The 16,837-nt window shown below is 49.1% G+C and overlaps 1 protein-coding gene across 1 annotated transcript in view; it reads right to left on the bottom strand.

The window, feature by feature from the left end:
• The window catches only part of MYLK (myosin light chain kinase), a 248,166-nt gene that overhangs the window by 63,626 nt on the left and 167,703 nt on the right, over positions 1-16,837 (bottom strand). The window contains exons 15-17 of the mRNA XM_023527574.1: positions 16,109-16,180; positions 14,478-15,676; positions 7,122-7,238 (exon numbers count right to left, since the gene is read on the bottom strand). Coding sequence (XP_023383342.1) covers positions 7,122-7,238; positions 14,478-15,676; positions 16,109-16,180 — 1,388 coding nt within the window. The remainder of the gene's footprint in view (positions 1-7,121; positions 7,239-14,477; positions 15,677-16,108; positions 16,181-16,837) is intronic.

Genomic DNA, 16,837 nt, shown 5'->3' with positions numbered 1-16,837 from the left:
GGTGGTGGTGGTGGTGGTGTGTGTGTGTGTGTGTGTGTGTGTGTGTGTGTGTGTGTGTGTGTGTAAATGGGGCTGGGGCACAGGGAGGGTCTCAGGGACTATTCCAAGAAACAAGAAAACAGTGCTTCCCTTGATATTGGGAACCGGGTGCCATAACCAGGGGCATAGGGTAAGCCTATGTATGGTTCCCTTCCCAGTCCCCTCTCAACTTCCCTTCTTTCAAGACCAGCATTTTCTGACAGGCACCCATAAATTTGTTTTCCCCTTTTTTAAGAAAGAGAAGGAGAGGGCAGAGCATGTACAGATAGTTGTGTGTTCTTTGGCTTCCGCATTCTCTGCTGTATTTCTCCTGGTGAGTTTGGGGGTATCAGATGATGGAGATACAGAAGGAGCAGGATTTTTTGCAACTGATGGGTAAATTGAGGCATAAGAAAACAAAGGATGAGAGGCCCAGTTTTCCTGAATTCCTGAAAGAAGGGAGAGAGGGCCTGAGTTTCCTCCTCATGGGGTTGTATTGGGCTTTGCTTCTAAGCGTCCTTAGAGTAAGACCAAGAGAAGAGGGTTCTCATTTGGGCTGTGTCATCAGCAATCTTGGGATTGTGGACAAATTATTTCAACTGCCCTCGGTCTCTATTTCTGAATCTTTATAAAGCGAATGACACTTATATTCTCTCCCTCACAGTGTTATGAGGCTCAAAGGAGAGAATGCGTGCAACAGTGTTCTGGAGAGCAGAACAATGATCCTGTTTACCACACTTCCTTACGTCCTTCTGAATCTGCTCTAAAATTCTCCACCTTCAGAAAGCCCTGCCTGACTGGCCCCTACCACATGTTTCCTGCCTCTGCGCCTGTCCTCTGTTCTTGGGTGCTGGCTTCACACGGATGTGTGAATGTACTTCCTGTCTTGTGCTCTGAGCCTTGTTTTTGGAAGTTCTGTGCACCTTATCTTTCCATCCGGCCATGAGAAAAGGGGCTCAATTTCCCTTTCAAACTAGGCACACCCCTGACTTGGAGTCCCCTCTTCTCTCTGCAGCACCCCTCACCCCTGCCCCAGGAGGGATGTGTATGCACCACAAGCCACTAGACCTCCGTGAGAACCACAGCAAAGAAGAGGCTGAAGGACCATGTGCTTAATCAGAACCAGCTTTGCGCTCACAGTGCTGCCCAGGGGATAAAAATAATAGTAATAAAAGTTTAAGAGCAGCTTGTATTTTCTGTCCATTTTAATCAGCTGGTGATGAAATTGAACTCCATTTCTAGATCTGGGCCTCAGGGTTGGAGTCCTTTGCTGATCTGGTTGTACCTCAAAGAAGCATGGGGGAAGAAGATGGCGGTGGGGGATATGGGGGGCCTCCACACAGAGAGGAAAATGTGTCCTTATATGGACAACGCCTCACCCCTTCCACTCCTGGGCTAGCTCTGGACTCAGCCCTCTAGGGCAGCTTTTTTTCTTCCAACTTCCCCAAGAGGTTTGTTCCCTGAGCTCTAACCCTAGGGAGGGAGAACAAGGTATAGAGAGGCTTTTGGAAGGGGTCCTAGCTTCCAAAAGCCCCATGACGGGGCTGCATAGAGGAGCTGGCCTCCCTCTCTGCCCAAGAGCAAGCACCATGCTGGCATAATCAGGAGAGTCCAGTTAGGAAACTGCTCTTTTCTGGCTGTGCTGCTTGGTGACTATGAGTTCTTGGGCAAGTTCCTGAACTTTTCTGAGCCTGACCTTCTTCACTAGGAAAATGCGAATAACAATACACAACAAAGGAGTGAATGGGACATAAAGTCATAGCTGGCATTTATTGGATACTTAGTCCATGCCTGGAATGATGCTAAGTGATTTTTATATGCTTTTTCCAGGTTGAACCATACCATCTGCCAATATTCAAGTGTTTTTGACTAATTTAAATAGCAATTTTATTTAGTTCAACCTAATAGATGTTAGCTGCCTGTGATGATATAAAGAACAAATGTGAAAGCGGGAGCAGACTTATGAATACGGCAAGGCTGAGGCCAGCAAAAGAAGGGTGGGTCGAAATCATTTCAGCAACAATCATAAAGTGGCCATGGTAGCAGCTGGACCCCAGTGTTTAGGAGCCAAGGTTTGGTTTTAAATTCCCACCCAGCTAGTAATTAGCTGTGTGGCCTTCAGCAAATGGCTGTTTCTGTAATGTCTCAAATCAGGCTTTTTTCCTCTCACTCCCCTTAACTCCCTTGTGGTTACCAGCGATTGCCACGTTGCCAAATCCAATGGCCGTTTCTCAGGCGTATCTACTCAGCAGCAGCACCTGATGCACTAATCTCCATCATTCCTCTCTTATAGAAATGATTGCCATTTGGCTTCTCGAATACCCCTCTCTCCTGGGTTTCTTCCTGTCTTCCTGGGGCCATTCCTTCCCATTCTCTTTCGTAGACCTCTGTCCTGCCCTACTTCTCAGTGTTGGACGCTGCCCCCTTCCCTCCTTCATCCACAGCCACTCTTTAGGGACCTCATTCAATCCCAGGGCATTAAATGGCCTCATATGTGCAAGGTTCCCCATACCCTGCCTCCAACCCTGACCTCTGTCCTCAACCCAGATTCATCTAAATGCCTGCCTATGTGACATGTCTATTTGGATGTCTAATGGGTATCTTAAAATTCACATGCAAGGAACTCCTGCTTGTTCTCTCACCCCTTGCATTCTGATCTCAGTAGGTGGTACCATCATTGATCTGTACTCCCTACCAAAACTAAGACACCTTGAACTTCCTTTTCTCCCCATTTCCAATGCATCGGCAAATCCTATCAGCCCTCTACCATCAAAACAGATTATGAAGCTGATCATCTTCCACCTCTTCCATGGAGCCTGAACTGCCACCGTTTCCTGCCTAGGCTACTGCAGCAACCTCTCCCAGTGGGTCTCCCTGCTCTCCCTTGAACCCTTTCTGAGTCTGGTCGCCATATGGCAACCTGAGTGATACTGTATAATGTCCAGTGTTGTCCCATCACACTTAGAATAAAATCCAGTTTCCCTGTCGCAGCCTATAAGGCATGGCAGACCTAGTGGCTGGTCTTCCTCAACCTCATTTCCCACCACTCTGCCCCCAGGGGCAAGCCCCGCCACCCTGCCTCCTTACTTTTGGGAATCTCTCAGGCACAGTTTCAGTTAAAGGCTTTGCACTCCCTGTTACCTCTTCCTTATGACTTCTGGGACTCCTTCCTTCACTCCTTCAGGTCTCTGTGAGGCCTCACAACCACCCTCTCTAGTAATAGCCTTCCCTCCTCTATTACCCCCTTTGCTTTATTCAAACATGTGACATTGCCTGAGGTTTTATGACATATCTGTTCATCTATATTGTCTTCCCCTCATGAGAATGTAAAGTCTCTGAGAGCGGTGCTGGCACAGAGTAGGCGCTCATATTTGTTGAATAAATGACAGCGTGGGTGCCCACTGGCACATCAACTCCTAACACACACATGCACAATCCTCCACAGTCAGGAAGTCCTTGGTCGTGCTGGCAGCTGAGACCAGATGCCCTCAGTCAGGGTGGCTGGGGAAGGGTGGCTTGAGCTGGGAGGGCTGGACAAACCAGTGAGGGAACCGAGGTGTCTTCAGACTCCTGTCTTGGGATTTTGGGCTACAAAAGGCTTCTCACCCAGTTAAAATAAGAGAGAATGGGTCACTCAGGCCAGATGTGCAGAAAGACTTCCCAGCAGGAAGGGCTATTAATAAGAAAGACTTGGATCTCTTAGAGAGTGGACACTGCCATGTTATTTGCTAGACAAGAGGCCATGCCAGATAGTGGAAGGTTGCAGGCTTCTGAACCAGACACACCCAGGTTCCAGTCCTGTCTGGTAACTCGCTTAACTCCTTGTGCAAGGTGGCTTGAAGGGTGTGCCTGTCGGGATCAGAGACACCCAGATTCACTTCTCTCCTATGTACTGTCTTTGTGACCTGGAAAGGCTGTTGATCTTCTCTGAGCTTCAATTTTCTCAATAAGAAAGACGCTGTCCAACTAATGCATAAACTAAAAATGCATGTTTCTGGCCATGGCAGGCCTTGAAGGTCAGCTTTTTTTCTTCCTGGATGAATTTTCTGACAAGCCCTTACTCGCTTTAGGCTTTAGTTCCCATCTGTGGTACAAGCTGATACTTGCCTTCTGCCACGCTTGGAAGGAAGGGCAGTGTGACTGTAATCAAGAAAGTGCACAAGAGCACTCTTTTTTTAGGGAAGACACTCAAATAGCATGATTAAAATAGCCATATGTGCTGCATCATAAAGGCGACCTCTCTTTGTCTTTACTACAAGAGTCAACAGTAGTGTGGTTAATATTGAATAGCTAATGAGCCAAAGTCTTTTTTATGAGGTCTTGAAATATATCATTATATTGGCCACAGATGTATAGGCTTAATGATGTTTGGCACAGACTGTGTGAGTGATAGTAAGTGCTGTTGCGGGTAGGGCCTAGCCGGCTGGCAGGGTAGAGCCTGATGTCAGCATCAGCTGTGTCCCCCACTCCCAGTGGGGGGCCTCACTGCCCCTTGGGGGTAATGCAGGCTGATCCTACCCAGAGACCAGGCAGCTGTAGATGGTGAGAGACTGAAGACCCCACGGTGACTAGGCTTGAAAATTTAGTCATGGTTACCTCATACGGCAAGTAGTTCTTCAATGTATTTAAACTCATGATTCATTTTGAGAATCTGATCTAAAACTATAGATCCTCTCTTCAGAAAAATGCTCTAATCCACAAACACAACATTTTGCCTATAATTTCAAGGGGTGAATAGACCCATTGGGATCTTTAAGTTAGGTGCTATTGCCTTGGGGAGCCAGATAGCTGAGAAGATCGGGAGATGGACCAAGAACAGGAAATCTGTTCAGCTGAGTAGAGCACAGGAGGTGCTGAAAGGTGGCAGGGGAGCAGTTAATAAGGAGACTACAGTCCTTTACTATTTGTCCAGAGGTGGTTCTTGATGGGAAAATAAAGCTAAATGTGGCAAGAAGCCTGCCACATGCAAAACACTAATATATCTCCAAGTAAAACAACAGGGAAAAGAGTGGGTGTCACGTGGCTTGCCCTTTTTCTCTTTGAAAAAACAAAACAAAACAAAACAAAACCCAACTAATTTAGAGTCAGTCCTGTTATCTCAACTGGTCTCTCTCAGATCCCTTTTCTAGTTCTTCTCTAAAGACCCAGCTTCTAATCTGCAGCCCGAGGCCAAACACTGTGGAGGCCTCTTTGTAAGAACTAGAGATAAGTAATGAAGGTCATCAAGATTAGCGGAGAGAGGAGGAGAATGAACTAAAAGGAGACCAATTTATGGGCAAAAAAAGTATAAGTTGCAGAATAGATTCCCTAAAACTTTTAAAAAAGAATCCCCAAATGTATTCTGTAGGTGAAAAGGAAATTTTATTTTAAAAACAAAGTTTGGTTTTAAAAATAAACCATTTGCTGTTTCTCAAAAAGGTGCTGACATTTTGCAGATAAAGAGAATGAACTGCTGTCCTGCCTTCAGCTAGCAGTGTAAACAGGACTCAAAGAGGCTAGGGATTCCAAAAGCAGATAACCTCATTAGCAGGCTGAACTTCCTTATAGATGGTTTGGAACCAGCATGGGTCCCACGTGAGTGGTGGGGCTGTTAGAAATAGGCTTCTGGGGTCAAGTTCCCAGAAACACTATTGTTTAAACTGCAGCATCTGTACAGAAAGAAGCAGGATCTACCTGGGTGGGTGACAGCTCAGGCCACACACACACACAGGAGTAACCACCAGCAACAGCCCCTATCCAGAGCCTCAAAACGTGCTTCAAGACCCTCTCTTAATTGACCATACACTTTAACCCATCAAATCTGCTTCCTTAGACTAAGAGCTCCTGTGGCAAATACATTCACAGAACTCCGGGAGACACACAGTATTCGATAATTTCAGCTTTACTGTTGGTTGCTGACAATTTAATATATGTTGCCGTTGTAAGTATTTAAAATTTTTTTTTCTTTTTAATACTCTCTTTTCTTTTCACCCATTCATTATGTATCTCAGATCTCAGCTTTTGTGATCAGGAAATCACAAAATGAGGATAAAATCCAGAATGGGGACAGAGATTCTACATCTCTTGGAATGGCAGGTTAGGATTTTTGTACTCAAGTGATCATATTCAGAAGTCAGAACAACAAAGTTGGCCTTCAAGATGCCTTCTTTGGCCATCTTAATAATTAATGGTTGATTACTTGCCAGGTATTTCGAGGGCAAGATTTTGTTTTCCCCTAATTACCTTTTATAGACAGTTCCGAGCAAATAACAAAATAAAAAGAAAGGACATTAGATTGAGTCCTGAGATGGGATTCTGGCTCTGGCTTAGCCCTAAACGGGCCAGGGAACCTCATGCAGGATGCTTTCCCTCTCTGCATGGCCTCGGTTTTCTATTCTGCAAAATGAGAGTGGTAGCCTACACCACTTCCACGTCTCTAATGCTAAACTGCACACAGAGGGGAGAAAGAAGAGTCACAAAGGAACTGCCTGCATTTCTTTAAGACAAATCCCAACTCACAGCTTGGTCTTATCCCTTCCTCACATGGAAACTCCACTCAGTCCTGGCAGGCCTCTCTGTTCTCACATATTTCTTCCTCTCCCTCTGCTGTACTATTATTACTTTTTCCTTCTTGCAGAGGCAGCCCTGTCCCCTCTACAGGAAGACACAGTCCCAACTCACCTCCTGGAGGAAGTCTCCTCGCATGGACCCCACTCTGCTCCCTCCTCCTCTCGGGTCTGTCCTGCCAGCACTGACACTTGTTATGGCTTGTAAAATACTACGCAGTCATTTTCCTGTGGGTGTGTCTTTTCTCCTCCTGCCCTGTGCCTGGCTTCCCTGTCCAGCAAGGTCCTGGGGCTAGGACTGGGGAGGGGAGACAACAAGGTAAGCAGTGTCTCCTCCCAGCCATGGGTGGGGCTGTGAGGCCACACAGGGCCATCAAGTAGGGCTCCGTCTTTCCTTCTTGTTGCGTTTTTTGCAAAAGATGGTGTGACACCCACAAAAGGAATGCCTTGGGTAGAGATGGCAGCGTTGGGTACAGCTCTGTTCGGGTATGGTGGGAAAGGGAGGGTGCCTGAAAAGTGGGACTCTGTGTGTGGCGGCGATGGGTGGGCACTACCTACCGTCCACAGTGACTTGGCAAGAGCACTCAGCCTGGCCGGCGCCATTCTTGGCTAAACACTTGTATAAGCCTCTGTCCTCTGGCAGTGCCTTCTCGATGGAGACGGAGCAGAGTGAGCCTGGGGAGAAAGAAGAATTGTTGAGTGGACCAGGTATAGGTCCAATACCTGCCTCGGAACCTGGACCATAGCAGGTAAGTGTTATTCACATGGACAGCAGAGACCCCATAGGAACCAATCCCTCTCCCCACTGAAGCCAGGGTACTTTCTGCTGATAACCCATGTCCAAAACAACTGATCCCTAAAGGTACTCCCTCCTGGTACCCCCAACCCTCTTCCAAAGAGTCTTTTTATAAGGACATTAAAAAAAAAAAGGTATAGAAGAGGGGAGAGAAATAGTCTCTGCCATCTAATACAATAAAAGGAACAGATGGACACAGGCCGTGCACACTGGAACATCACTGAGACACGCAGTAGATAGGCTCAGGTTTACAAACCTGTGTTAGGAACAGTGGCAGATGAGGGGGCTCTGCCCAGCTTATAGCAGTGATTCTGGGAATGCACCATAGAAAAGAGAGTTTTGAACAGAAGTGGGTGGAGGAGGGCAGCAGTCCCTGTCTAGTAGGGGCACTGGCCTGTGGGAAGATCTGTTGGCAGAAGGTGACTGCAGCCTGGGACCCTGGAGCTGGCTTTTCAGGAATGGTATTTGAGCTGAGAATCGTGACCAATGAGGGGCACTGGGCTAGGAGAGGGGCTTTGCCTCCCTTCAGTGCCGGGTCTTTCGGTCACCTCAGAGAGCGGTAGAGACGGCCTTCTTTCCTCACAGACTCTCACTGGGTCTCACTCTCAGCCCAGCACACCGCCTCTGGCTTGGCTGGGGGAAGGAGGAGTCAGGCTGAGCACACACGGAATCTGGGTCTGGTCTTTGCTTACCCTGGGTCTCTCATCTTATGGCTGACTCCTCTGGGGGATCCTTTTGGGGGGTTTCCCTTGGGGTGTGGGAGAGGCCACCTGAGGACTGGGCCTGTTGGGCTAGTTAGGAGGGCAGCAATCAGTCCCCTACTTCCTGCCTTCAGATACACAAACAAGCCAGCAGCATGATGTCCTGCCCAAAGCTGTCCCTGTTGTCAGGGCAGCAGTCATCACACAAGGAGGGGAACAGAACTCGAGCCCTGGTACATCCTGCTGCCTGGCTCCGGCTACCTCCCTTGCCCCCACCGCTGTCTAGCACAAGCCATTGGCCCTGGACAGAGCTGTGTGCATCCCAGGTGTATGTGTGGGTGGCATGGCCAGAATTGAGGCTGACAGGTACTGTTCCCAAAGGGCCTTTGATCTCAAAAAGTACCCTCACCCTGATTAGACAGATACAGACTTTACCAACAAATACAAGGATATTGAGAGAGAGGAAGGATAATGTCAATGCTACTCAGAGAACCTCACTGAGGCTGGAAGAGAAAGCAGAGGCGTAATAGTTCCTTTTACTTCTTGGCACCTGGGCACGTCTTAAACAGGGGAACCTTTGTCCTACAGACCACCTGAGGCAGGATGGCCGGTCTGCACTCCCCACCCTGTTATACAGACCCTGCCTCTTGGGAAAGACCTCACTACATTCTCTCAAAGGCGGGGGTGGGGGTGGGGCGGCGGGGCGGGGATGGGGGCGGGGGAGCAAGCGATGGGTCGGATCTCTCACAGAATTTGCAGAAACTGCAACAGAAAGGATTTAGGCTGGATTTTTAGAAAGTCTGTCGTGAAAATAGGAATCATGGAGCACAGAAATGGAGGAATGAAGATAACTGTCATCTAGAGAGAGAAACTTCCATTCATCTGAGATGACCTCTGGACCCAAAATTCAAAGTTTAGAGGAAACAGACCCCATCTTGCAATTTCCCCTCAGTTTGAGGCTAAGGTTCTGGGAGTAGACACCCCACTCCCAATGCACATTCCATTCGAATGCTTGATTGCCTTTCAGTTTCAGTCCTCCAGCTGCCTTTGGCCTTAGACCAAAACTGCGCAAACTGCAAAGACAATAGTAAGACCACCAGGACAAGTGAAGCATTTAGACCACAGTACTAGCTCCCTCACCAGGGAAAGCATCAGAGCAGGGAGTTTTTGCAAACCGCTCAAAGCCTGGACCCCTGGCCATGTGCTTGGGATGGGGGAGGGCCCCCAGGCAGGCTTGGATCCTCAGCTAGGCCAGATTGAAGAATCTGGTATTTCCTGTGGGACAGCTTATTCCTGACCTCCAGAAGAAAAACCGTTTCCCAGCGTTTTTTTTTTTTTTTTTTTTTTTTTTTTCGAGAAGCCTCAATCTGGTGGGGAATTTTGAGAGGGAGGTGAGGGGGATGGGAGCAGTCACCACAGAACCAGGAATCCAACGGATGGCTCAGCCAGAACCGTCCCTGGGAGAGCCCCTCATGCAATGGAGTCTGAAGATCCCCCATCTCACTCCTTTTCTCAGTGTGTGGAGAGGGTGGGTAGTGGGGTGTGCATAGTGGGAGGGAGTGGTCTGAGGGCCTGGAGGCTGTGCCTTAAGGCTGTCCTCAAGTCAGCAGGGTCTCCTGACCTGGTTCCCCTGGTGTGTCTGGTGTCTGGACAGTGGGACAACTCCAGGTCACCTCCTCAGGGATGGTGCCTTCCATGTCACTCTTAAGCACCCCCAGCCATAGATAGACCTCTTCAAAGTCCTTAGTTCATCTTAATCAAAACATGTTTCTTAAGGCCATTGCAAAACCTATGTCCTGGAGGGCAGTGACCATATCTACTACGAATGTTTTTCCTGCACCTGGAATGCAGTCACAATAAAAAAAATCTGATATTCTAAGAATGACAAACGGGCATTTATGTAGCAGGTGACCTGGTGAGATCCATGCAAAAGAAAGTCAGGAACACTTAATCAAATATAACCTACCTTGAAAAAGATGACACACAGGCATACCTCGTTTCATTGCATTTTGCTTAGTTGTGCTTCACAGATGTTGTGTTTTTTACAACTTGAAGGCAAGACCCTTCCTTCACTGGCAGAAAGATTACAATTCACTTTTTTGCGATACCCGCTTTATTGCAATGGTTTAGAAACAAACCCACCACATCTCCAAGGTATGCCTGTAGTTTCTAAAAGGGAAAAACCCTCCTAACTCAGAGTTCATTGAGTGGATTGCACCTACAATGAAAGGAGCTAGAATAGCACCTGGCACATAGTAGGTGCTACATAAATCCTTTGTGTTTTGTAGGATGAACTAATACAGGTTTTGTAGGATGAACTAATACAGGTTTTGAAGAAGCTTCTGCAAGATCCCACACTGAAAGCAATTAAAAATGAATCGTCGGTTGATGATAACAACAGAAATGAATCCTTGTCATTAGATTGGGAGAGATGTTTGCCAGGAGAGAAGCCTGTCCTGGGGACAGGAAACAAGGTATAAAGATGAAAACCCCTCTCAGGGGCAGCAGAATCCTGTTGGCTGACTGGACCCCACTCCCAGGCAGAGGCCTGGGGAGCACTGCTGCAGGTCCAGAAAGGGCCTGGTGCGACCACCCTGCAGGCCTAGCATTGAAAGTGAACACCATGCACCCTGCAGCTCTGGGGGATGCAGAAAGAGGAAGAACACCTCTTCCTTCCAAGAATTAATGGACACTCCAACTGACGGGGCTGCCATCATACCTCTTTTGCTCTCCCCAGCACAAAACAGGGTAGACATAATCCTATTTCTGGGGGCTTGCAGGCTACAAGCCCTATCCAAGCTACAGGTTCAGAGAAGCCCTCCTGAAACCTATAAACAGAATGTCTAACTAGCAGTCAGTACACAGACATACATGTCCATGTTGGGGGAGAACTCAGGAGCCTCTTGTGGCCAAAGGCCAGTGACAATAGTCTGGAAGGCATCCTGGAGGAAGTGAATCTTGATCTTAGAAGAGGAGATAGCACATGGTTCAGTGCGGTGGAGCAAGAAGGGCTCCAAGTCAGGGAGGTGGGGGCAGAGAGGATGCTGTGGGGTGTGACGGGCCAGGAAACCAGCAGTGCCCCCTCTATCTTCCCCTACAAACCACCTCAAACCACAGCTTCCTTATTTTCACTGATGCCTTCACTGTGACCCCAGTCATTCAGACACTGACCTCCAATGGTCTTCCACTCCTTCCTCTTCTTTACCCTTCTATCCCTACCCTTCCAAGCCAGACAACGGGTTCTGTTAATTCTGTCCTTGCTCCTTGAACTGGTTATTTCCTGTCTGTGCTAGTTAGCCCAGGCCTCACCGCCTTTCTCCTAAACCTCTTCAGTGGGCTCTTTACTTGTCTTTGAGCATGGAGTCAATCATAATCCCTAAATCGCAGCTTTGTGTACATTGTTCCTTGTTCCAAACTCTTACATGGCTCCCTATTGCCTTTGTAATAGTTTCTCAGCATGATATAGGGTGGAACGAGGCCATGCCTTCCTCTATAGCCCAGACCGGTCCGTGAGCAGGCCTGCCTTTGCTGCTGTTATGCCCCTGCCTGGGAAGCCCATAGCTGCCCTCTTCCCTGCTGGGAGCCCTGGCCTGCCTTCGAGGTTCCAATCAAGGCCCAGTTCTTTCACCACCAGCTTTCCCTGAGGCCCCAGCACTCAGCTCTCTCTCCTGCTGCTTCCAGCAGCTCATCATCAGCACCTGACTGGAATAGTTTAATCCCTGTGAGTGTGTGTCCTTTCTCCACTGAGAGTAGATCCACTCATACCTCTGCAAGGGCCTGACTTCCTGCAATAGGGCCTGATTGAAGTGGTCACCAATAATGCTTTAGGACAGGCTTTCTCCTGGGTCTGTTTAATCTAGGATTTTGAAAACTTGGGAGACTGAAGCTCTGAAGAAAGGATGGTGGACAGAAAGTGGGGCTGGTATTTTGAGACTACATACTCTCCCTACCGTGGCAAGATGGACAGGCCTGTTTTATGGTCTGCTCCTCCACTGCAGTGAAAATACTAGACACTGGGCAAGCCCAGTGGGCACCATGTCAGTCTTCCAGCCTCTTGACAACTGTTGACAGTGCTGAGGAGTAGCCATTAGCATTTTCCCTTGATAGACAATGCTCTTGGTGAGCTGATCAATCATGAGAGGTTTTCTCAACTGTACCAGTATGCTGACGTGCTAACAAGAATTAACTTAAAGGTAACATAGCATAGTGATCTAGGCGTTGGAATTCAACCACTTGCATTCAAATTCCATCTCTGTTATTAACTAGCTGTGCAACCTTGGCCAAAATACTTAACTTCTCAGTTAGATGGGCAGTATAGCAGTTGCAAGGATTGAATGAGTAAAAAGAGTTAAGATGCCTGGGACAGTGTCTGGCACATAGAGTTCAATAAATACCAGCTATTCTTATTTTTCAAGGGAGAATTATAAATGTTTAGAATATTTTTTAAAGTTGGATTTGGGGCTGTCTCCATAATCCCCTCCCACCTCCCTTCCAATCTCTATCCTCTCCTTGTGCTGGCCTTCTTTTAATCATTTCTTCTTCCTCTGCTTTGGACCAAAACTGTCCCTTTGAGATGGTTTCTGGGGGAGGTGATGCCCAAGTAGCCAGATCTCTATGCCCTTTAACACTTAGCGACCAGCAGATACAACGGATTCAAGCACTCTGGGCAGGAGCAGCCAGTGTCTAATGGCTCAAGTGTGTTTTTGAGACCAGGGCAGAGGTCGGCTTACATTGCTTAGTCGAGTGGATTGTTAATAAGCAGCTGTTGGTGGCTCTGCTGGTTCCATGCAGGTCCTAGAGCAACTGCACAGCTTTGGGCATTGCCTTCAGCTATCTGAATATCAGTCTCCCTGAGGCTGGTGCTGCCAAGGACCTCACATTACACAGGCCTATGTGACTACATATGTCCCACCCTTCGTCCTGCCCTGAGAGATCATCTCAAGGTGATCTGTGATCACCTGGGTCGGAAATGCTCCTGCTCAAGGTTTTGGGTCAGACTTCCCAAGTGGGAGGGGCCCACAGGGGCGGCAAGGAAGGCATCCACTCCCCTGGACATCTCACCCCACCATGGTAATCCCCACGCCCAACTGTGTGTGGGCCACGGGCGGGCTGAACTAGCAGAAGCTGGCAGGTGGATGAGATGACTTCTGGAAGACCCTGAGAATCTAGGAATATCCATGTGAAAAGTTGCTCTGTCAACACATTAGCAGAAAATAAAAAGTTTTCTCTCTCTCCTGGCCAATTTCCTCTTTACTCCTTTAGCATCGAGATTTAAAACGCATAGCAGTTCCAGATTTGCTAAGATGCAGTGTGAAGAGAGGAGCTTTACCATGAGCTGAGGGGGCTACTGCTATGAAGGGTAAGGGAGGCAGTGAAGAGGGGTATAGTCAGAGGACAGGAAGGAGAGCAGCACAGTGCTGGGGATGTGGCTGACATTTCAGCTGATGTGGATTTGACAGGACCTGTACTCTCAGGCCTCGGCTGTGGCTGCTCTCTACCTCTCAAGGTAAAATGCCACTTCCAGGGGAGCTTTGTACTCTGCCCTGCCCAGAGCCACCAGCACCAGCCTGAAGCTCAGGCCAGACTATTCTAGCACTGGCCACCAGAATGGGATGTGAAAAGCCTGCTCGTCTTGGAGCTCCCATCCAGGCTCGGGGTTTACAAAATAATTTCAAACCAAATTGAAGGTCCAGGGAGAATATCCCTCTTACCCCCATTGCTTCTCTAGGTATAAACTGGCCCATCTAAGAACTTCAGACCCCAAAAGGCCCCAGATGGCAGGATTTAGAGCCCCCCCTCTTCTCCCCACCACCCAAGAATGTGAAATAGCAGCAAACAAAAGTCTCATCCAAATTAGGAAGAGAGCTGCTGTCTGCCGGTGAGTGCGTGTGAAGTAGGGGCTGTTTGGGGTTTTGGGTTCTCACACAGGTCCCTTCAAAACCACAATGTTATCAAGACTTAGTTGTTGTTGACCCCAAATCATAGTCCTGTGCCATCCCGTCTCTGCACACCCTCCCCCAAACCCAAAATGCTGCTGCAGAAACAGCTGATAGCTCAGAGCTGATAGCTCAGAGTTAGCTGCAGCCCGGTGCCCCCATTTCCAAGTTTGTAAACAGCCTCTCCAAGCCAGAGTTGTGGGGCATTAGCGCAGGTCCCCATATGCTCTGAGGAGCCTACTGCTGGGGGGTGCCATGAGAGTGCTCTGCCAGCCAGATGCTGAGACCTGGGCATGTGCCACAGGACTAGACTCCTGCTCTCATTTCCCAGTAATGGAGTGTGTGCCCAAGGGCCTTGAGTGGTGCGGGGCACAGAAGCTCTGGGCTGCGAGCAACGATCAGTAAGATCAAGGCTCCATGAGCTAACAGTGACCCTCATACAGAGGCCTCTTCCCCCCCAGCCCCTGCCCTTATTCATTACCTTCTTGGGAGAGGATGATGAATTTGGTAGTCTTGAGTGTTTTTCCATTCAGTGTCCAGGTGATGGTGGCTGGGGGATCAGAGGACACCTGGCACTGGAGTAGCAGCTTCTCACCCTCTGCCACATGGACATCTCGTAGCTTCTCCTTGAAAGTTGGGGCTGTCCCTTGGCTTTCTGATTTTTTCTCATTATCTGTGGCCCCTGAAAGCCCTCTCTTGTAGTTCACATCATTCTTAACCTCCTTCTTGAGTTCTTTCTCGGCTGGTTTTGGAGTCTCTTCTGGCTTGGCATTGCCCACAGGTTTTGGGGTCTCGGCTGGTTTGGCGTTGCCCACAGGTTTTGGGGTCTCAGAAGGCTTGGCATTGCCCACAGGTTTCAGGATCTCGGCCGGTTTGGTGTTACCCACAGGTTTCTGGCTCTCGGCAGGCTTGGCATTGCCCACAGGTTTCACGGACTCGGCCGGTTTGGCATTGCCCACAAGTTTTGAGATCTCGGCAGGTTTGGCATTGCCCACAGGTTTCAGGGTCTCGGCTGGCTTGGTGTTACCCACTGGTTTTGGGGTCTCGGCAGGCTTGGCATTGCCCACAGGTTTCAGGGACCCTGAAGGCTGGGTATTGCCCACGGCCTTGAGACTTTCTGCCGCCTTGGCATTCAAGGCCTCAGCATTGTTGCTACCGTTCTCTGTTGGTAATTTTTTCTTGCTGCCCAGCACTGAGCGAAAATCTGGGGTGGCAGGTTTTGGAGGTGGTACCTTCTCAGGCACTGGGGTCTTGGGAGTCCCCTTTTTGGCCAGGACAGAGCGGAAATCAACCTGCTGGGGGCTGTGCACCTTCCTTTCTTCCTCAGACACAGTCTTTGGCTTCACTTGCCGTTGCAAGTTGGCGCGGAAATCCATCTGCTCAGCTGGGATCTCTTTCAGGTCTTCTTCCGACACGGTCTTGGTACTCACCTTCTTCCCCAGGAGGTCACGGAAGTCCAGCTGCTCCACCTCCTGCTGGCGGATGGCCTCCTCCGTGTGCTGCCGTGTCTCTACGCGCCTCTTCAGCACCCCCCGCACACCTTCACCTTCCTCCTCCTCTGGCCAACCTTGCCCTCTTGCTGGCCAGCCAGGCCTCAGGGTCCCATAGCAGTCACCACCACCACCATCGGCAACAACTCCTCGGCCGCAGAGGCCCTCACAGCTGGCAGGCTCCCTCCCCCTGAAACCAGTGAAGGGAAAAAGGAAAGTAGCAGGAGAAAAAGGGGCTGGGTAAGAAAGAAACGTCAAGGGAGAGCACATCCCTGAGGGAGGGAGGGTAGAGGGGAGGGGGAAGGGCAGTGGGGGCTGGCCAGGCTGTGTTTATAGAAGGGAACATTGGTGAGAGGCGCTTGCTTGCTTAGTTGGTTTGTTACATCGGTAATGACTTCAGTAGCCTTATAAGGGTGTGTACAAAAAAAAAAAAAATTCACCCCCTCTCCTCCCCTGCTCTCCCTCCCTCGTTCCCCTTCCAATTGCTCCCTCTTGGCTCTGGCAGCCTCAGCTGGAGGATACGAACAATCTGGGCCTGTCGGGTTGGGCCTGCAGGGGCCAGGAGGAAGGTGGGTGAATGGTGGCATGTGGCCTGGTCGGGCAACTCCTGGGGGGCACTCACCACAGGGTAACTCGGGCAGGGCTGCTCTGTAGCATCAGCGACACCTGGCAACTGCATTCACCAACGCGATTCCTAAAGAATTCAAGGGATCAGTACAGATCAAGAGACTCTCTGGGCTGAGGGCCTGCTCAGCACAAGGGCTGTGATGAGAGAAGGGTGAGCAGGAACTTGGCCACAGGCTGGCTGCTGGCTCCAGGGAAGATGGGGCCACAGGCTTAGCTGTGACCTCAACATGCTCACCCCAGACTTAGATTTAGGGCAGGGCCTTCCCGTCCTCCTTGGCTCACCCTTCGTTACCCCAGCTCTTGTTTAAAAAGGAAAAAAAAAAAAAAAAAGAATCTTCTGGACAACAGCTAAGATAGGCATCCAGAAGTAGGAATATTTTCCTGCAAGTATATTACAAAAAATAATACAATCAGTCAATCATTCAATCAGAGACTAAACCTGCTGAGGGCTGTGATGAAGCTGCAGGGTCTAGACTGTGCAGCCTTGGTCAGCCTGCCCAGTCACTTTGAGTCTGATTCCATGGCTCCCTTAATACAGAGCTGTTATTTCCCTCTCCTCACATTGTCCCCCCATCTGCTACTTCCCCTTTGCTTGCTCATGAAATGAAAACACCATCCAATCCTTACCCATCGGCTGATGCCCACAGATCAGAACTTTTTGTATTGCAAATCTAACAGGTGTCTCTCTAATAACAAAGTGGCCCTTTCTCTTCTTCCTTCAGGT

The sequence above is a fragment of the Pteropus vampyrus genome, unplaced genomic scaffold (assembly GCF_000151845.1).
Source record: "Pteropus vampyrus isolate Shadow unplaced genomic scaffold, Pvam_2.0 Scaffold1, whole genome shotgun sequence".
NCBI lineage: Eukaryota > Metazoa > Chordata > Mammalia > Chiroptera > Pteropodidae > Pteropus > Pteropus vampyrus.
This window is presented reverse-complemented; position numbering and strand designations above follow the sequence as displayed.